This window comes from Littorina saxatilis, linkage group LG13 (assembly GCF_037325665.1).
Source record: "Littorina saxatilis isolate snail1 linkage group LG13, US_GU_Lsax_2.0, whole genome shotgun sequence".
NCBI lineage: Eukaryota > Metazoa > Mollusca > Gastropoda > Littorinimorpha > Littorinidae > Littorina > Littorina saxatilis.
The window spans coordinates 37,037,743-37,059,572 of NC_090257.1; the positions used below are offsets into that span (position 1 = coordinate 37,037,743).

The 21,830-nt window shown below is 44.1% G+C and overlaps 1 protein-coding gene across 1 annotated transcript in view; it reads left to right on the forward strand.

Annotated features, from left to right (window-relative positions):
- LOC138945879 (uncharacterized) overlaps positions 1–21,830 on the forward strand; it is a 131,317-nt gene that overhangs the window by 104,426 nt on the left and 5,061 nt on the right. Inside the window, exons 5-19 of the mRNA XM_070317400.1 lie at positions 2,728–2,820; positions 4,275–4,397; positions 5,896–5,970; positions 6,858–6,929; positions 7,354–7,407; positions 7,741–8,032; positions 9,304–9,490; positions 9,864–10,068; positions 13,304–13,405; positions 13,933–14,550; positions 15,028–15,150; positions 15,654–16,815; positions 18,915–19,887; positions 20,704–20,835; positions 21,267–21,417. Coding sequence (XP_070173501.1) covers positions 2,728–2,820; positions 4,275–4,397; positions 5,896–5,970; positions 6,858–6,929; positions 7,354–7,407; positions 7,741–8,032; positions 9,304–9,490; positions 9,864–10,068; positions 13,304–13,405; positions 13,933–14,550; positions 15,028–15,150; positions 15,654–16,815; positions 18,915–19,887; positions 20,704–20,835; positions 21,267–21,417 — 4,362 coding nt within the window. The remainder of the gene's footprint in view (positions 1–2,727; positions 2,821–4,274; positions 4,398–5,895; positions 5,971–6,857; positions 6,930–7,353; positions 7,408–7,740; positions 8,033–9,303; positions 9,491–9,863; positions 10,069–13,303; positions 13,406–13,932; positions 14,551–15,027; positions 15,151–15,653; positions 16,816–18,914; positions 19,888–20,703; positions 20,836–21,266; positions 21,418–21,830) is intronic.

Genomic DNA, 21,830 nt, shown 5'->3' on the forward strand with positions numbered 1-21,830 from the left:
GCATTTTGTTGTTAGCATGTTGATCAACATGAGCCTGGTTTGAGGTTCTGCATTAGGTATCCTTCATTGAAAAGAATTACTTGTGAAAGAATGTTTTACTGACTCATCAAAAGAAAATAATATGATAATGAGGCTGGCTTTTGAAGTGTTACGTGCTGGAAGAAGAATCCTAAATAAAGCCCACATGCATGTGTTTCTGGTGAAAAACCTTTAGCAGAAGTTCAGTGGGTGTGTTTGTTTCATTGCGTTTGTTTGTATGTTAGCGAAATTACTACATTTAGTCAAGCTGTGGAACTCACAGAATGAAACTGAACGCACTGCATTTTTTCACAATGGCCGTAGTCCGCCATTAGTGCAAAAGGCAGTGAAAGTGACGAGCCTGTACATGTTTAGCGCAGTAGCGGTTGCGCTGTGCTGCATAGCATGCTTTAATTACTGTACCTCTCTTCGTTTTAACTGTCTGAGCGTGTTTTTAATCCAAACATATCATATCTATATGTTTTTGGAATCAGGAACCGACAAGGAATAAGATGAAAGTGTTTTTAAATTGATTTCGACAATTTAATTTTGATAATAATTTTTATATATTTAATTTTCAGAGCTTGTTTTTAATCCGAATATAACATATTTATATGTTTTTGGAATCAGAAAATGATGGAGAATAAGATGAACGTAAATTTGGATCGTTTAATAAATTTTTATTTTTTTTTACAATTTTCAGATTTTTAATGACCAAAGTCATTAATTAATTTTTAAGCCACCAAGCTGAAATGCAATACCGAAGTCCGGGCTTCGTCGAAGATTACTTGACCAAAATTTCAATCAATTTGATTGAAAAATGAGGGTGTGACAGTGCCGCCTCAACTTTTACAAAAAGCCGGATATGACGTCATCAAAGACATTTATCGAAAAAATGAAAAAAACGTTCGGGGATTTCATACCCAGGAACTCTCATGTCAAATTTCATAAAGATCGGTCCAGTAGTTTAGTCTGAATCGCTCTACACACACACACACAGACAGACAGACACACACACACACACACACATACACCACGACCCTAGTCTCGATTCCCCCCTCTACGTTAAAACATTTAGTCAAAACTTGACTAAATGTAAAAACGAGAAAAAACAAAACCAAGAAGAGTAAATTAATTGAACAATGATCCAGTCGACCCTATATCGGTATTCCAAGCTCTCGCAAACTTCAAAGCACAGCAAAGTATGTGGTACAGCTATCTCATGCAAGCTACGAAAGCCAAAGTTTGAAGTTCTCGCGACGTTTTAAGCATAACAAAGGGAATTGTCTCGCGGATATCTCGCAACAGCTGCTCAGATACTGAAAAGGTGTAACACGTACAATGCAAGAAATTTTAACATCAGGGATATATGTACAATTGTGTTTTGAATTTTGCATTCCATAAACTAACTTTTCTTGTTTTCTGTTTGAGAACGCACATTCTCTGAATTCATAATTGCCCATAAATAAAGAAAAGTTATAGTTATTTAAACAAAACAAAACGCTCACTTGCCATAGATTTTCATTATTGATGAGGAGTCAACCTATTAGTGATGTAAACAAAGTTTTTTCTTTTGATTGTCTAACTATCCCATGCTTCCACTCAGAAAGACTGCAAGGTCAACATACTTCTGAATGTTTTGTTTCATTGATATTTTAAACATTTCAGTAACTCAATCACCTTTCAGCTTTCTAAAGTTTCTTGTTTTTACATTTAGTCAAGTTTTGACTAAATGTTTTAACATAGAGGGGGAATCGAGACGAGGGTCGTGGTGTATGTGTGTGTGTCCCGTGTGTGTGTGTCTGTCTGTCTGTCTGTCTGTCTGTCTGTCTGTGCGTGTGTGTGTGTAGAGCGATTCAGACTAAACTACTGGACCGATCTTTATGAAATTTTACATGAGAGTTCCTGGGTATGATATCCCCAGACATTTTTTTCATTTTTTCGATAAATGTCTTTGATGACGTCATATCCGGCTTTTTGTAATCAAATTGATTGAAATTTTGGCCAAGCAATCTTCGACAAAGGCCGGACTTCGGTATTGCATTTCAGCTTGGTGGCTAAAACATTAATGAATGACTTTGGTCATTAAAAATCTGAAAATTGTAAATAAAAATAAAAAAATGTATAAAACGATCCAAATTTACGTTCATCTTATTCTTCAGCATTTTCTGATTCCAAAAACATATAAATATGTTATATTTGGATTAAAAACAAGCTCTGAAAATTAAAAATATAAAAATTATGATCAAAATTAAATGTTCGAAATCAATTTAAAAACACTTTCATCTTATTTCTTGTCGGTTCCTGATTCCAAAAACATATACCTAGATATGATATGTTTGGATTAAAAACACGCTCAGAAAGTTAAAACGAAGAGAGGTACAGAAAAGCGTGCAATCCTTCTCAGCGCAACTACTACCCCGCTCTTCTTGTCAATTTCACTGCCTTTGTCACGCGCGGTGGACTGACGATACTACGAGTATACGGTCTTGCTGAAAAATTGCAGTGCGTTCAGTTTCATTCTGTGAGTTCGACAGCTTGACTAAATGTTGTATTTTCGCCTTACGCGACTTGTTTATTTGTAAGTTTGTTTGTTTTTATTTTATAACTTATCCAGTCCACTTATTTCTATGGTTTTTATTTTATATTCTCATAAATGCAATTATTTTATTGTTCTTTGATGTTCCTTACACCTGTTGTGTTTTCCAGGAAAGGTGCGAACATTCAGCAAGCACCCAGAATTAGCAGAACTCGCTCACAGTCACTCCAGCCTTTCACTGGTCTCACGTCTTCAGCTTTTAGGTATACAATATTATGTTTTCTCGAATATTAGAAGAGGGGTGGGGGAGTGTGTGTGTGTGTGTGTGTGTTTGTGTGAGTGAGTGTGTGTGTGTGCACTTGTGTGTGTGTGTGTGTGTTTGTGTGTGCGTGTGTTTGTGTGAGTGAGTGTGTGTGTGTGTGCACTTGTGTGTGTGTGTGTGTGTGTGTGATGCATGTGTGTGTGTGCATGTGTGTGTGTGTGTGTGTGTGTGTGTGTGGATGTTATTATTATTATTATGGTGAGCTTATATAGCGCGAACCACAATTAACTGTGCTCTCCGCGCTTTACATACTAATTTCTGCCGTGTGAAATGGAATTTTTTACAGACAGACCGACAAGCAAACATTTTTTACACACAATATATAACGCATTCACATCGACCAGCAAACCTCAAGCCTGTTAGGCGAAACTTTACCTTTCACGGCCTTTATTCCAAGTCACACGGGTATTTTGATGGACATTTTTATCTGTGCCTATACAATTTTGCCAGGAAAGACCCTTTTGTCAATCGTGGGATCTTTAACGTGCACACCCAATATAGTGTACACGAAGGGACCTCGGTTTTTCGTCTCATCCGAAAGACTAGCACTTGAACCCACCACCTAGGTTAGGAAAGGGGGGAGAAAATAGCGGCCTGACCCAGAGTCGAACACGCAACCTCTCGATTCCGAGCGCAAGTGCGTTACCACTCGGCCACCCAGTCCATGTGTGTTTGCGTCTGTGTGTGTGTGTAAGTGTGGGTGAAGTTTTTCGCCTTTTTCCCTCTCCCACATCCCTAAACCTCTTTAGGATCAAGTGCTTAGGTTGCAGAACTGTTAATAATCAGGTGCATACAGCTCCTAATTTTGATGACAGCAGTATGTTTCAAGAGCAAAAGGAACACCTAGTGAAAACAAATAAAATTCGCAACATTTCGCAAACGAAAGAGAGCTGAAGAATCAAAATTTTTAAAAATGGGTATCAGACTTCAGTTTGTTAGTTGATGGGCGCAGTGGCGTGGTGATAAGACGTCGGCCTCCTAATCGGGAGGTCGTGAGTTCAAATCCCTGTCGCTGCCGCTTGGTGGGTTAAGAGTGGAGATTTTTCCGATCTCCCAGGTCAACTTATGTGCAGACCTGCTAGTGACTTAACCCCCTTCGTGTGTACATGCAAGCACAAGGCCAAGTGCGCAGGAAAAAGATCCTGTAATCCATGTCAGAGTTCGGTGGGTTATGGAAACACGAAAATACCCAGCATGCCTTCTCAACAAAAGCGGAGTGAAGCTGACTATGCTCTCAGAGTATAGTTTGGGGAACCCAAATGGGCAAACGAGCTCACACGTAACCAGAAAATTCTGGAACGCTGAAGAAGAAGAAGTTTTAGCGTAATGACAAATGTGCAATTCATGCAAGGCTACTCACAATTATTACTGAAATTCTTTTTTTTCTTCCCACAGATTTGCATGGCTGTCATGGTAATTTGTCACAATGTCAAACAGTGGCAATGTGCGACGGAGGTGAAAATGACTTGCTGTGTCGCTGTCGTCGTGGTTACTATTTCCAAGATCGACAGTGCAAGGGTAAGTTTCGAATTTGTTATTTTTGGTCACTTGATTTTTTTTATATTGCAATAAACTGCACATAATTTATTTGTATGTCAAGCTCTTTCTTATTATCTCTATTGACTTTTAGAATTCTAGAAAGCGACCATTGTCTGTGAATGCCCTTTGTAGAAATTAAAATTTGAAAGTTATAGCAGTGCATGTTTGAACGTGGATATGTAGCCTTCAGTGCTGTACACTTCATTTCCAGAAGCGATGGATGTTGCAAATTTGAATCTTTACAAAAATGATGCAGACTTTTTTTTTATCTTGCAAGAACCACTTTTCAGATGCTCAGAAACACACTTGCTTTATTAGGGGTGGGACTTTTCCGCGAATCCGCGGATTTCCGAGGACACAACTTACGAACTCCGCTGGAGTAATCTATTTTTCCGCGTCCCATTTCATCATAGTATCTATAACTTGTTGACTGAATGATATGGAGAGAAGTGAAGATGGAACGTACAGAACACTGGAGGCTTGAGAGTTAAATTGTGCTGACTGAAAACTCCTGATAACTATAAATAGTAATTTTGAGCTTCAATCCATTGGGGCGTCACTTGGATCATACTATTGCCAGTATTGGATTATGGATACATGGTTCATTACGTAAGTATGCACCATTACAATGTTACCATGGTTGTGTGGAAGTGTGTTATTTGTTTGGTTGGGTGGGGAGTGTGGAGAATGTCTTTTTTTACCCGATCCAAACGAGTTGAATTTTAGTCTCAGAATGCACCAGATTGCAGAGATTTTAATGTACCATTTAAAAAATATTCGGGGGAGCATGCCCCTGTACCCTCCTAGAAAAAAGGATTTCCTCTTTTTTCATCACAAGAGAGTCCCCCACCCCTGTTTATATTGACAGACTGAAAAATAGATAGAAAGGCATAAGGCTGAAGAGACTGACACCTAGACAGGCCGACTGGTCATTTGTGGGGGTAGAGAAGGACATTCTTCTTCTTCGTTCATAGGCTGAAACTCCCTCTGCTTTTACGTGTAGGACCATTTTTACCCCGCCATTTAGGCAGCCATACGCGGCTTTTGGGGGAGAGGAGGACATGAAAACCGTCTGTGAAGCTGCACATAGAGTTGACCTGTGTCCATCCGGTAGCTCAGATGGTAGAGCACTGGACTTGTGATCGGAAGGTCGCAGGTTCGAATTCGGGCCAGGACGGACACGGGTCAACTTTATGTGCAGACCCAGAGACGGAAGCCATGTCCCACCCCCGTGTCATCACAATGGCACGTAAAAGACCTTGGTCATTCTGCCATAAGTGCAGGTGGCTGAATACACCTAAACACGCAGACACCTGGGTAGCGCGACTCCGTTGCTGCTAGCTTTCCACTGGGAGGAAGCGACCCGAATTTCCCAGCGATGGGACAATAAAGTAATCAAAATGAAAATGAAATGAAATGAAAAAATGAAAATCCTGGCCTGGATTAATTACAGTTCAGTATATGTGTGATTGTGCAGAGTGCAGCAAGTCTTGCTCAGATGGACATCACCTGACAACACCCTGTTCTACCAACGCTGATGCTGTTTGTAAAGGTAAACATTTCTCTCTTGAAATGGTGGTTTTTGGGGTTGTTGTTTTTTTGGTTGAAATTGTGTTAATACACCGCTGGCTGCTCTTAATACAGTGCATTATTTTGTTATGCTGGCGTGTTTTCACGAACTCATTTTACGTTAATTTTGAGACAAATCAGCAACAAAAGTGGACATGTATTTTAATTTGAAGCTATAACTAATTAAGGGGTCCTTAACGTCCTCACAGGAACATTTTGCTTTTAGGGACATGAGTTGATGATACCCTTATTTAAAATAGAACCCAGAGGGTTATCAGCAGTGCTAACTTATCAGGCATGGGAATTGTCCGCCGATTTTTTTTTTTTCCGCCGAAAAAGCAAAAGTGTCCGCCGAAAAAAAAAATGGGGGAGGCAAAAATGGTTCTAAAAACTGAATTTAATGGCAAACTTGGAGCTTAGATGACACCACATTGCACCATTTGGGTTCTTTGGAGAGAAAAAAATCCCGAACCCCCCTAGCAGGGCTATAGGCGCTTCGCGCCGTCGACTTACAAATGTTCAGCCTTTTTTACTTTTTTCAATTCCCATGCCTGCTTATTGTTGGTGCTGGTGTTTTTGCTTATTTTCAGAAAATGTATTTTAAGTTGACAATGACAATTCTTTATTTAACAAGGGTGATAAATTAAGCAGTGATCTTCTGTTTTACATCAAGCCCTCGCCCCTAAAGAGGGACTAACTAAAACAAAAACACTTGTACATTTTAACAGATCATCGTTGAAGTAAGAACACATTCTACATATATATGTACACAAAATGCATTGCATAGAGGGAAATTGCAAGTTGTAAGTTGATAACAGCAAGCAGATTGTTGTGAGCAAATGAACTGACTTTACTGTGTCTGCTCCACAGCTTGCACCAAGTGCACAGGTTCACAGTATGAGGCTGCCGTCTGCACCACGACAAGGGACACAATCTGTGTTGGTAAGTCAACGTCTGTAGAATGCCTTGAGTTGTCTTTCTTGCTTTCTTGCTGAACAGGTTCTCTGTGTGTGTGTGGGGTAGTGTGTGTGTGGGGTAGTGTGTGTGTGTGTGTGTGTGCATGCGGGTGTGTTTGTGCATGCGGGTGTGTGTGTGTGTGTGTGTGTGTGTGTGTGTGTGTGTGTGTGGTGTGTGTGCGTGCGTGTGTGTGTGTGTGTGAAGGGCAGTTCTTCTGATATAGTTTCTTTACTATGAACAACAGTGTGTGCAATTAGGTACGTGTTCTTGAAAACAAAACAGTAACAGTTATAATAATGATCAAAATGAATGTTATTGTTGCAATAATTATTAGTAGCAATGCAATTTTTAAGATGCAGAATGCGATCAAGGCATTCATTACACTCTCGATTGTTTCCTTTTTCTGCAGATGTGACGTTCCCTGTTGGTATTCTTCAGATGAACACAACACAGTACACGGATGGTAAGGATGTTGTTTACATCATGCTAATACCTTGTTTTTTTATATATTGTTTCTTTCTTTGGGCCTTTGCTTATCGTATTCAGTTCTAAAATATGAAAAGGATAAACAGTTATGAAGTAAAATCACACTGGTTTAGCAAAGGAACGAAATCAAATCAGGTGAACTCTGCGCCAAGGATATTAGATGACAGATACTTTTGTAACTTATTTACTGTTTGAGTATGATCTGTAAGATGAAATCTGTATCTGAGACAGGAAATCATCATTCTTTCAGACATATTTGACTGTAAGTGTAACACTTTTCAAACTGCCCTTACGCTTTTTCGCATGACAGACGGCACGCCCATAGCAGCGTCACACAGCGGCAACGTCTTCCTGGAGCGCCTGGTGGACATGAGGGAACTGGAGACTCCCATGTACGTAACCAACAACCAGCAGACCATGGACTTTGCCTGGCACCGTGAGTCTGGCATCGACATCGTGGTGCGCATCTCGGGCGTCTACCTGGTCCCCGAGTACCGAGAGCTTGACGTTGATGACGACACGCAGTACTTCTTGGCCAAGAGCAACATCATAGAACAGAGGACGCTGGATTTGTACTCCAAGACCAGGAAAGAGTATTGCAGGTGTGTTGGCTGTTTTGAGAAGAGAGTAGGATAAGGAGTCCATATGTGAGCCTCCACCACGGAATGAGTCGCATGTCACCTTTGCATGTGATTTTCATATGTTTACATATTCCTAAAGAGTTTTTTATGCTCTATCCAGTGGTGAAACCCGTTTTAGAAAAGAGCGAAAACTGTTTGAGTTATAAGCCTGTGACTGAGGTGACCCTCACACTGTTACCAGACACTCACCGGACTTACATTAAGCCTAGCGCAGAACCGCGCGAGGTGACATGCGACTCATTTCGTGGTGGAGGGTCACATATAGTCCTATGAGGTTACCTTCAGGGAAATTCAGGCTGCTTTCTCATTGGAGAAAACGAGCTGCGCTACCCAATTTTTCTGTCTTTTTCCTGCATGCGTGTATTCATGTTTCCAAGCCCTGAGACTTTTGCTGTGAACTTGAGTTTTTTGTCGTGCGTATGTCTGCACATGGGGGTGTTCAGACACCGAGGAGAGTCTGCACAAAGTTGACTGAGAAATGAATCTCTAGCTGAATGTGGGGGTCGAACCAACGCGGATGGAGACGAGTGGTTTTGAAGCCAGGGCCGCTATACTGACTTAGCTATACTTTGCCCATTACCGTTTGTATGTGTGTCTGTGTCCGTGTCCGCATGCATGAGTAATGGGGCGGGGATATAGCTCAGTTGGTAGCGCGTTGGATTTGTATTCAGTTGGCCGCTGTCAGCGTGAGTTCGATCCCAGGTTCGGCGGAAATTTATTTCAGTCAACTTTGTGTGCAGACTCTCTTCGGTGTCCGAACCTCCCCCCGTGTACACTACATTGGGTGTGCACGTTAAAGATCCCACGATTGACAAAAGGGTCTTTCCTGGCAAAATTGCTTAGGCACAGTTAATAATTGTCTATCTATACCCGTGTGACTTGGAATAATAGGCCGTGAAAGGTAAATATGCGCCGAAATGGCTGCAATCTACTGGCCGTATAAAATTTCATCTCACACGGCATCACTGCAGAGCGCCTAGAACTGTACCCACGGAATATGCGCGATATAAGACTCATTGATTGATTAATGTGTAACCCTGTATTTCTTTTGGTCAGTCGGTCTGTTAGTCACTCAGTTGATCAGCTAGCTTTTCTTCACTTGTCAGACACCTGATAATCTGACTTTAATTCCCTGTGTCTCTGGCACCCGGTTCCAGACTACAGTTGATAAACTAGCTATCCATTCACTTGTCAAGACCTGCAGATACCTGATAATCTGACTTTAATTCCCTGTGTCTCTGGCACCCGGTTCCAGACTACTACTACCTTCATCTGGAAGTGATCAAGAATCGAACCACGGCTGCTCAAGTGGTCCGCTGTGACTCGCAGAACCCCAACCTCCCCAGGTGCCCAAAGTCTAAGAAAGACGGAGATCGCTTCCTCAAGTGGGACATCAACAGGAAATGTGCCAAATACGCTGTGAGTGTTATCTCCTGACATCTGAAAGAGGATGTAACAGTGTTAATATCACTGTGTTTGCTGCAAGTACTGTTATGGTAAAGTGTACCCATACTTATACATCCACAGGGCACTTGGTAAAGAGAAGGTAACTCTGTCGTCAAAGTGGGAAGATTACGTGCATGAAATTTTTTCGTCATCCCGCCATATGCGTAGTTTTTTCCTTTCTTTTTTTCTTTTTTAAGAATCAAAGAAAGTGCTAGGGTCAGGAAGAAAAAATAGGGTCGGTCGCGGAATTAGAAACGTTGCACTTTTTTCTTTGTCGTAAAACGATGGTAAGGAAATTTGAGTTTACTTCATTGTGGGAACATGTGTCTATGTATATGCCTACCAGGCTACCGGAGAGAGCTCTGAACCACTGACAGTTCTACGCGACGGCTTCAACAGCGTGGTGTGCTCGGAGGAGACGACCATGTTGCGCGACATCTTCGAGATGTCAAGGCCAGTCACCTTGGAGATGATGTTCCCCTCCGCTGAGTGCAGTCTGTACCACAAGCAGTGCCAAGTCTGTCTGGCTTCCGCTACTTGTAGCAACAATGGTAAGTTATAGTGCAGTCTGTACCGCCAGCAGTGTCAAGTCTGTCTTCCGCTACTTGTAGCAACAATGGTAAGTTATAGTGCAGTCTGTACCGCCAGCAGTGTCAAGTCTGGCTTCCGCTACTTGTAGCAACAATGGTAAGTTATAGTGCAGTCTGTACCGCCAGCAGTGTCAAGTCTGTCTTCCGCTACTTGTAGCAACAATGGTAACTTATAGTGCAGTCTGTACCGCCAGCAGTGTCAAGTCTGGCTTCCGCTACTTGTAGCAACAATGGTAACTTATAGTGCAGTCTGTACCGCCAGCAGTGTCAAGTCTGTCTTCCGCTACTTGTAGCAACAATGGTAAGTTATAGTGCAGTCTGTACCGCCAGCAGTGTCAAGTCTGTCTGTCATCCGCTACTTGTAGCAACAATGGTAAGTTATAGTGCAGTCTGTACCGCCAGCAGTGTCAAGTCTGTCTGGCTTCCGCTACTTGTAGCAACAATGGTAACTTATAGTGCAGTCTGTACCGCCAGCAGTGTCAAGTCTGTCTGGCTTCTGCTACTTGTAGCAACAATGGTAACTTATAGTGCAGTCTGTACCGCCAGCAGTGTCAAGTCTGTCTGGCTTCTGCTACTTGTAGCAACAATGGTAACTTATAGTGCAGTCTGTACCGCCAGCAGTGTCAATTAAGTCTGTCATCCGCTACTTGTAGCAACAATGGTAACTTATAGTGCAGTCTGTACCGCCAGCAGTGTCAAGTCTGTCTGTCATCCGCTACTTGTAGCAACAATGGTAACTTATAGTGCAGTCTGTACCGCCAGCAGTGTCAATTAAGTCTGTCTGTCATCCGCTACTTGTAGCAACAATGGTAACTTATAGTGCAGTCTGTACCGCCAGCAGTGTCAAGTCTGTCTTCCGCTACTTGTAGCAACAATGGTAACTTATAGTGCAGTCTGTACCGCCAGCAGTGTCAAGTCTGTCTTCCGCTACTTGTAGCAACAATGGTAACTTATAGTGCAGTCTGTACCGCCAGCAGTGTCAAGTCTGGCTTCCGCTACTTGTAGCAACAATGGTAACTTATAGTGCAGTCTGTACCGCCAGCAGTGTCAAGTCTGTCTGGCTTCCGCTACTTGTAGCAACAATGGTAACTTATAGTGCAGTCTGTACCGCCAGCAGTGTCAAGTCTGTCTGGCTTCCGCTACTTGTAGCAACAATGGTAACTTATAGTGCAGTCTGTACCGCCAGCAGTGTCAAGTCTGTCTGGCTTCCGCTACTTGTAGCAACAATGGTAAGTTATAGTGCAGTCTGTACCGCCAGCAGTGTCAAGTCTGTCTGGCTTCCGCTACTTGTAGCAACAATGGTAACTTATAGTGCAGTCTGTACCGCCAGCAGTGTCAAGTCTGTCTGGCTTCCGCTACTTGTAGCAACAATGGTAACTTATAGTGCAGTCTGTACCGCCAGCAGTGTCAAGTCTGTCTGTCATCCGCTACTTGTAGCAACAATGGTAACTTATAGTGCAGTCTGTACCGCCAGCAGTGTCAATTAAGTCTGTCTGTCATCCGCTACTTGTAGCAACAATGGTAACTTATAGTGCAGTCTGTACCGCCAGCAGTGTCAAGTCTGTCTTCCGCTACTTGTAGCAACAATGGTAACTTATAGTGCAGTCTGTACCGCCAGCAGTGTCAAGTCTGTCTTCCGCTACTTGTAGCAACAATGGTAACTTATAGTGCAGTCTGTACCGCCAGCAGTGTCAAGTCTGGCTTCCGCTACTTGTAGCAACAATGGTAACTTATAGTGCAGTCTGTACCGCCAGCAGTGTCAAGTCTGTCTGGCTTCCGCTACTTGTAGCAACAATGGTAAGTTATAGTGCAGTCTGTACCGCCAGCAGTGTCAAGTCTGTCTGTCTTCCGCTACTTGTAGCAACAATGGTAACTTATAGTGCAGTCTGTACCGCCAGCAGTGTCAAGTCTGTCTTCCGCTACTTGTAGCAACAATGGTAAGTTATAGTGCAGTCTGTACCGCCAGCAGTGTCAAGTCTGTCTGGCTTCTGCTACTTGTAGCAACAATGGTAACTTATAGTGCAGTCTGTACCGCCAGCAGTGTCAAGTCTGTCTGGCTTCCGCTACTTGTAGCAACAATGGTAACTTATAGTGCAGTCTGTACCGCCAGCAGTGTCAAGTCTGTCTGGCTTCCGCTACTTGTAGCAACAATGGTAAGTTATAGTGCAGTCTGTACCGCCAGCAGTGTCAAGTCTGTCTGTCATCCGCTACTTGTAGCAACAATGGTAAGTTATAGTGCAGTCTGTACCGCCAGCAGTGTCAAGTCTGTCTGTCATCCGCTACTTGTAGCAACAATGGTAACTTATAGTGCAGTCTGTACCGCCAGCAGTGTCAAGTCTGTCTGTCATCCGCTACTTGTAGCAACAATGGTAAGTTATAGTGCAGTCTGTACCGCCAGCAGTGTCAAGTCTGTCTGTCATCCGCTACTTGTAGCAACAATGGTAACTTATAGTGCAGTCTGTACCGCCAGCAGTGTCAAGTCTGTCTGTCATCCGCCACTTGTAGCAACAATGGTAACTTATAGTGCAGTCTGTACCGCCAGCAGTGTCAAGTCTGTCTGGCTTCCGCTACTTGTAGCAACAATGGTAAGTTATAGTGCAGTCTGTACCGCCAGCAGTGTCAAGTCTGGCTTCCGCTACTTGTAGCAACAATGGTAACTTATAGTGCAGTCTGTACCGCCAGCAGTGTCAAGTCTGTGTGGCTTCCGCTACTTGTAGCAACAATGGTAACTTATAGTGCAGTCTGTACCGCCAGCAGTGTCAAGTCTGTCTGGCTTCCGCTACTTGTAGCAACAATGGTAAGTTATAGTGCAGTCTGTACCGCCAGCAGTGTCAAGTCTGTCTGTCTTCCGCTACTTGTAGCAACAATGGTAACTTATAGTGCAAATGGAAGCCTTGTTTTGTTGTATAGATCATGGTATCCCCCTTTTAAGATTGCAACAAATCGGAGAAAATTGGGTCTTTTAGGTGGACAGACAGACGAACACACTGACCTTTCACCCAGTGGTCTTTTAGGTGAACAGACAGACGAACACACTGACCTTTCACCCAGTGGTCTTTTAAGTGGACAGGCAGAGGAACACTTAACATTTAACGTTTTTACACCATACCTTGCTTATTTTTTTATTCTGAATTTTGGAACGTTTGCAGTCTATTTAGTTTTGGATTTCTACACATTTTGTGTGATTTTTGTTTAGATGATGACAAGTCGTGCTGTGGACTGCCTTGCTACAAACAGACAGCCTGCCACCAGTACCACAGCCCCTCCTGCCCACCTGTGGAGGTCGAGTGTGCCTCAGGTAGGTCAACACATCAAAAAAACTGAGAGAATCAGGTCTTAGGGGGGGGGGGGGGGGGTTCCTCTGTACAGGGAATACTGGCTGTAGACTGGATGCTGCTGTTGCTGCTTTGTTTCATTTCTCTTATTTCCCTGATCACTGTTTGAACCCAGAACCAAACTGGATGCATTTACTGTTAAGCTTTAACTTGTGTGCAGTAAACACTCAATGGTGACCTAGCTGTGGTGTGTTGGTTTTTTTTGCGCCTTTTTTTTGCACTTGGAAATTTTCTCATATTGTGTTATGGAAGATTACATGGGTATTGTGTTACGCAGTATTAAAGTGACATACAAGATTGTAAGAATGTTTGTGTGTGTGTGTGCATGTGTGTGTGTGTGTGTGTGAGCACACTGTATTTTGTTGTGTTTGAAGGCATTAAGATTGCTCAAACCACTCAATATTCTTAGTGTACTGCACATAGTTAAAATAAAGTCTCATTTATGTCTCACGTAAGCTCATCTCTTTCAACCTCTCTTTGTGCTTTCCAGGTGAGGTGCACGTGTTCACAGTCATCCCCATGTTCCCCTCCATGTCGGAGGAGTTCCTGTGCCACCTCAACTACCAGCGACCCTCCTACCTCTACAACGTCTCCTACGCTCTCTCCATCCCCGGCCTGGGCTTCACCGTCCCCATCCAAACCTACACCGCCACCGCCGACAACCTCCGGCAACATCAGCGTCACTCCGACAACTTCCACTTCATGCAGGTCTGGCACGACACGCGCATGACCTTCCGGGAAGACCTCCTTCTGAAGGGGAATCATGATCAGCTGGAGAACACCACCAGCACCAACCAGATGCAACCCTACGTTGTTCACTCGCTGAAGCGGAACCGGGATTTCTCCAAGCGGAGAGGCTTTTTCACCAGCAGGAAACGTGAGTCGGAGTACACCACGGCGATCCAGTTCGAGCGACCGTTTTTGTACAGCTCGACGTCGTGGTACCGGAATGGGTGTGCCAAGAACATGTCGCAGATCTTCCCTAACCAGACCCTGTACAAGAACGACGCCATGCGAGTGAAGGCCAAGAAGGTTGGGAGGGAAGGGAACTACTCCTATCAGATCTCTCGCAACGACCATTCTCCGTACATCAAGCTGTCTGTCAGAGGTGAGAAAAGAGAATTATAGTTGAATGAGTAGGTAGATTCTCCAGTGAGGGATCTGTAGCTATAGGCGTTTGGTTGTCTTGGCCTGTCTGTACAATTGTTTGCTTTTTTTCTGTCTGTCTCACTGCCTGTTAGTCTGTCTATCCACTCTCTCTTCCTCTCTCCCGATCCCTCTCTCTCTCGATGTGAATTAATGTGAGCATGTTTGTGTGTGTGTGTGTTGGGGGGGGGAGGGGGGGGGGGAGAAAGAGAGAGATCAGGGTAGGTCGGGGGAGAGGGCAGAGTGGAAAGTTGAAACGGGTGAAGGCTGCAGTACCGTGCTGATACCTGTGTGAATCTGAGAGAGGGAGAGGGAGACAGAGTGTCTGTGTGCATGTATCCATGTGTGAAAATGCGTGTGTATTCATGAACGTGAGCATTGGTAATTGAAGAACATTTTTGAGGCCTTCAGTCTTCAGTCTGTTTGCTTGTGTGTGCAGAAGGGGAATCTGTGTTACGCTGGTTCCAAGGCAAGGCAGCCAAGGGCACCATTGCTGAAGACAAGCTTTCCGGCACTCTGGCCTGGGATGCCAGCAATAACCACTGGACCATAACCATTGCAGGTGAGACAAAAGGTTTAACATGATGTAATAGTACCTGAAACGTTAGGTGAATGGTACAAATTAAGTGTGTCACCATGGTGGGTTTTGTGTGTGTGTTTGTGTGTGCTGAATTGGAATTGAGTGTCTTCTGCTAGCCTGTACAATCATCCTGCAAATTGTTTTTGTCAGTCATTGGACTAGCCTCCAGTTAGCATTTATAGCAGGTTAAATTTCTAGGTGTTGCTGTCATCTTTATTTAGAAGATGCATTCATATTATTTTAGTTACTGTGTGTCATTAGTGGCCTCATCTGTCAGCGTCAAAGGTAGTGCTAGTTGGCAGAACGCCACAGGTGATTATTGCTCATTGCAGAATGGTAACTTTTTAATTCCCTTATTTATTTTGTTTAATTGAAATTTGAAAAATTATGATAGATGAAGCTACATGTATACCCCTTGCCAAAAATCCTATTTATCGGTTGACCAAATTTGTACAGACTGATAACAACAAATATTTCTATCATAGGTGAGGTGAAGAACTGTCCCGCCATATTGACGCTTCAGATCTTCAACAAGATGATGTCCTCCTGCGCTGGGATCTACGACATCATCGTGGCTTGCCCCAACAACTTCACCTTGACCTTCAACCTGTCAAGGACAGAGGATGATCTTCCAGACATCTTTGTCATCTTCATAAACGACACCCTGGCATCCCATCGCTTGGTATTGTCTTCGGTGATTTCTCCCGTCAGCCCTCCGGTGTCAAGGTCGTCCACGGCAGAGAAGCAGTCCGGATCTTCCCAGATGGAGTTGTTCCAGTGGTCGTCCATATTTGCCGTGCTGATTCTGTCCTTTGTGGGGCTGTTGACGATCTTCGCTGTCTACCTGTTCATCAAGCACAGAGCAAAGCAGGCGGCGGCAGAACCAAAGCCTGCAACCTCCAACCACACAGAGACTGCCACACTCAACAACCAGGCCAACAACGTAGCCTCCAAGCGTGTGGAAACCAAACAGCAAACAACTCCCTCCGCCCGAGCTTGCCTGTGTCTGTTCATGGGCCTGTACGTCGTTTACTCAGTCATCTTCACCTTTTCCATCACGCTGGTCATTTTGTTCTTCACCCACCACGCTCTCATGGGGCAGGTGAGCGGGGTGGCCAATTTCTCCTCACAGCTGCAAAGGGAGCTGAACGCTTCGTTCCACAAAGTTCGTATTCATGAGAGCCGGGAAGAAATTCGACTGTTCGAATCCGTCGACTCCAGGCTTCAGGCTTGCGCCTACCATCTCCAACTTCAAAACCGCAAGTTTCTTCAAAATTACCAAGACTCGGTAACAGGCCTTCTCACACACATTTTCCAGAAAGACGGGGCAATAGAATCGCTAGCGGGGCAGTCCATTCTGCAGAACACCTCCATTTACGCTGAAGAGATTGAGCAGTTTTTGGTGAACTGTAACAAAACTGTGCAGAGCATACTGGAGCGCTTTGACTCCCACTTTCTGATACACGCCAAGGAAACGGCTCGCAACAGCTGGCTGGATTTTCCACGCGAGGTTTTCCTGACTCAGCAAGGTGACCCTCCGGACAGGAGGAAGTACATGTCAACCAATCAGATCAGAGACTTTTTACAGTGGTTGCAGGTGGATAAAACGGATGAACTGTTCCACATCTCCAACACTGCTTCCGCAAGGTAATTGAGTCTTGGTTTAGGTTTGGATGTGTCGAGCAGTTGTGTTGTTTTTCTTATCAGTGTACATGTTACTGTTGAGCAGTTTGGGTTTTCTTGATTGAATGATACTAAGTTGAACTCTGTTTTGTCTTGTTTTAATGCTGGTTTTAACGTGTTTTCTTTCCTTTTGTTTTACTGACAGAGTTTGCACATATAAAGAACTAGAGGAATACCCGGTGTAGGATCCGGTCCAGTCCCCCCTCTGAAGTGGTCCCCCGGGGGACCAATTCGTGGCAAAAACTTCTCTATAATGGTCCCCCCTTAGACATCCAGCCTCGTTTTTCTTAGGCATTCAAGCCATTTTCAATCTATATCTTCGTCCGGTATTATGTAGTGCACAGACAGCAATCTCTTTGTTTGACTATATTTTGCAGAAAATAAAATAGATCTGATTTATAATGCCGTTCAAAAGAAAAATCACATGAAATAAAATGAATAATAAATAAATACTGATAAGAAGAAATGAAACCAGTCTCTGATTCTCTCCTTTCTTTTCTCTGAAATTGCTGGTAACATTACTAACATTGTAACAAGAAAAACGAGGCTGGATGTCTAAGGGGGGACCATTATAGAGCAGTTTTTGCCACGAATTGGTCCCCCGGGGGACTACTTCAGAGGGGGGACCGGACCGGATCCTACAGAGACAGAGACAGACAGCGTGGCGGTTCACCACATTCACCTTTGAAGGCGAAGTCCTGCCAAATGGGATTGAGAATTTTAGGGCTTATTTCTTAGCCCTATACATATTATCTGTTGTGGCTTCTCAAATGCCAGAACATACAGACAGACAAAAGCCGCTAGACCCCATCACAAACAGAACTCTAAAATCCACAGGTGTTGCCCACATACACACACAAACACACACACAGAGAGAGAAGCCGTATATATATATGTATATCTATATCTATAAATATATAGAGATAGGTGACAGTGTATTTTTCGCGTGGCTATAAATTGATTCGACCTTTTCACTTTAACAGTAAGAACAACTTACGGGTGAAGGGAAGCGTTCTGGACAGCGCAGTGACATTCTAAAAATAGTAACGTAGAAACGGGAATATGGATTGAAGCCACACGAAGGAAGGAAGATAAACGCAAAACACTGGAGAAGATAAGGAAGAGTTACTGGGAATGGTGAAATGAACAGAAAAATCAAAATCGGTTCAGCGCTGCACGCTGACAGCACGTGTTGAAATATCTCATCGATGATATTGTGTCCGGGGTGTATCTGAATACGGTGTCCAAATTTGAAAAAGATCCACCGAGAACTTTGGCGTTGTGATGTGGTCTAGCGGCTTTGGTGTGTCGGTATGGGGGCCCGGGTAGCTGAGGTGGAACCAAAATCGGTTCAGCGCTGCGCGCTGAGAGCACGTATTGAAATATCTCATCGACCAGATTTTGTCCGGGGTGTATCTGAATATGGACACCAAATTTGAAGCAGATCCATCGAGAACTTTGGCCGTGCATGGCGAATACACACATACACAGACAGACAGACAGACAGACAGACAGACACACAGACACAAGTCGTATATATATATAGATGCGCGAGAAACAATATGACGTCATTAATCATCATAAAAATTCATGGCACTGTATGTCACGTGCCGTCATTCCATTCTTGCCATAAGCTTACCATCCCGAAGAAGGCAGTAACATGCCAAAATATTGATTATAGATATAAACGTACCTAACCTGGTTACTGGTGTGTTTTCTTTTTATTTAAGAGTTTGCACATTTATACTGTTAGAAGGGGCGATGTTTGTTGATTTCGTATGGACTAATTACCTGGCTTTAGTTGAGATTTTTACTCGCTTCAGCATATACGGAGGCACCACCTACATTTTTACACCAGTTCCAAGTTCACAGCTTTAAGACACTCCTTTTTCAGACCCTTCCTGTTGAGATTTTCTGTTCATATCAACTGTAAATTTACCTCCATTTTTAAGGCCTGATTTTCTTATATATTTTGAGATCTTAAAACGGGGGTTCCATTGTACATGATTGTAATAACAATCGGTGCAGAGATTTCATTTTGCTTTCCTTTTCTGTCATAACAGGCTGGCTAGCATGAAACTGCCGTCTCCAACAGAACACCTGCAGCGAGCAATCAGCTCTCCGTTCGACGACTTCGCGTCCTCTCTGCCCCCAGAGCCCAGGGTTGCCGGTCACACATTCCTTGTTCTCGACCGCCCTGACTCGCAGTCTCCCTCCCCCTTCTTCTACGCTCCAACCACATCCGTCCCTGTTGTACCAAAACCAGAAACAGCGTTTCTGTACAGTGAGGGGCCATCGGAAAGAGTGCAGTTCCGTCGCGACATCGCTGACAGTTCTGAAGAGAACACGACTGCAAAGAGTGAAAGACTCATGCGGGATGAGGAGGGAGCGAATAAAGAGGAGGAGGAGGTTGGTATGATGGTGTACGTGCTGATTAGCTTGTTCCTTCTCCTAGATGTTTTCCTCTTCGCCTTCCGAATGTCATGGATGACGAATCAGGTGCAGGCGGCAAAGGCGGGGTACGAGGATCGAATCCCGACAGATCCCGTTTCTCAGAAGCTGCTGGCCATCCAGACGGGGTACCGCCTGACCTGCATGCAGGACATGTACCAGTCCCGCAGCTTCTCCGCCGAAAACAAGGACAACGTGGTCCCGGAGGAAAGAGGCTCTGAGAGCGAGTTCAACGTCTACTTCTGCCAGTCCTATCCCAAGTCCAAGGACGACATTCTGCGTGAGATCATGGCACAGAAGATGAACAGCACAGAACAGAACTTGGGACAGGACAGGCTGCCCCAGACCACAAAGCCAAAGTCAGCTCGAGCAGCCAAAGAGTCGCGTCTGGCTCAGGATGTTTCTGCGTGTTGCCATTGGTTACACAGGATGTTTATCTCGCATCTGGTGTGGCGTTTCGCTGTGACCATGGTGACGGTGTTGTTGTTGTGTTTGGTGGTGTACTCTGCTGACTTCTGGCTGACCAGGGACAGTTTGCGGGTGCTGGTCGGTGGCCAGTCTGTGCTGAGAGACCTTCACTTACAGGTGAGTACTGCTTGATTTGTGTGTGTGTGTCTGTGTCTTGTGTTGTGTCTGTTTTGTGTGTGTGTGTGTGTGTGTGTGTGTGTGTGTGTGTGTGTGTGTGTGTGTGTGCATGTGTGTGTCCTTTTCTATACGTGCATGTATGTGTATTGTGTGTGTGTGTGTGTGTGTGTGTGTGTGTGTGTGTGTGTGTCCTTTTCTATACATGCATGTATGTGTATTGTGTGTGTGAGTGTGTGTGTGTGTGTGTCCTTTTCTATACGTGCATGTATGTGTATTGTGTGTGTGTGTGTGTGTCCTTTTCTATACATGCATGTATGTGTATTGTGTGTGTGTGTGTGTGTGTGTGTGAACGGGCATGTTTGTGTGTATGTGTTTGTTGCACATTACATGTATAATTTGAGCACAGCGGATCAATTCAGTCAAAATAGCTACAATCATTCTGATGCAATAGCTTAACCCCAACCCTTGCGGAATTCACACAACATAGTAATGTCCCAAGGGAATCCTTTCAACACAGGAACCACTGTATAAGCTTACACAGGTGTTTAAAGTCTGTTGGTTCCTATGAATTACTGTTTGGTGGCTACAGAAATACACATGTTCATGTAGGCATCTACATGTATCTTCCGAATATGGAGGACGTACGTGGCTATACCTTCATGGCGGGATGTTTAAAAATAGTCATACGTATACATGTAGTTTTCTCACTTGAATGATGGAATGAACTTCTCTTTACCAGGTGGGTCCCTGAGTGTTCGCTGAGCGGGATACATTCATGTACAGGTGTTAATGATTACTAAACTTGTGATTGTGCAGGTGCATATGACCAACCGTCACCTGGCAGGTCTGGCGTCACACCTGAGTTCCGTGTTGCAAGACCACAGCGATGCTGTGCAGAGCGAGGTGTCCCTGTCCACCGCCCTCCTGTCTTCCACCTTGCAGACACAGGTAACAGCTAGTGGGTCGTATACACGCTGTCAGAGGTCTCAGAACAGGTGGACCCCTTTACAGTGTATTTAGTTTTTCTGCCATGGAAGTCATGTAAATTAGTGCGTGAAAATCTGTGGACTGTCCTTGAGAAATCATAAAAGCATGTGCTTTGTCTGAAACTGTAACAGTATTTATAATCATGCAACTTTCTCTCTCTCTCTATCTCTCTCCCTGTCTCTCTCTCTCTCTCTCTTTCTATCTCATCAGAAATGAAATATTAATATCGGATTATCCTCTCACCAATTTGCACATGTACACTATGTAATAGAAATGGGGGCCGACTCATCTAATTTTGAGTCCCCTCCATTCACATAATTGAGATATTGATCAATACAGTCGATAATCTGCACACGGTTTGATCCACCTTTTGTGTTTAATCTGAATTACAGAGAGAGCTGTTGGTCAGTTTGTTGGAGCGTGTTTGTGAAGGGGCCGGCACTCCGGCCTGCAATGTGTCCAGCTACAGTTCTCTGCCCCTGCCCCTGCTCCCTACCTGGCAGGCGTGCAACTTTCTGCCAGCTCAGCCACAACTATATCAAGGTAAGTTTCTCATGTTTCATGTTGTGTATGTGTTTGTTAGTTTGTTTGTTTGTTTGTTTGCTTAACGCCCAGCCGACCACGAAGGGCCATATCAGGGCTGTGCTGCTTTGACATATAATGCCTGGGTCTCACATATACGATTTTTCGGAAGTGTCGGGGATAGTTAAGTCGGCTAGGTCGGAAGTGTCGGATGCAAATTCGGCTCCAAATTTCACTCCCGACCCGTCCTTACGACTGATCCGACCATGTAGCCGACAAGCAGACGACAACCACCCGACTTTAGGGCCGACAAATCCGACATGTGTCCAGACACTTCCGACTGCAGTAACGACAATTCCGACTGCAGTTACGACAGGCCCGATTATCAGCTGAAAAACTTCCGAACAATAGCCGACTCTCACGACCAGTGTAAC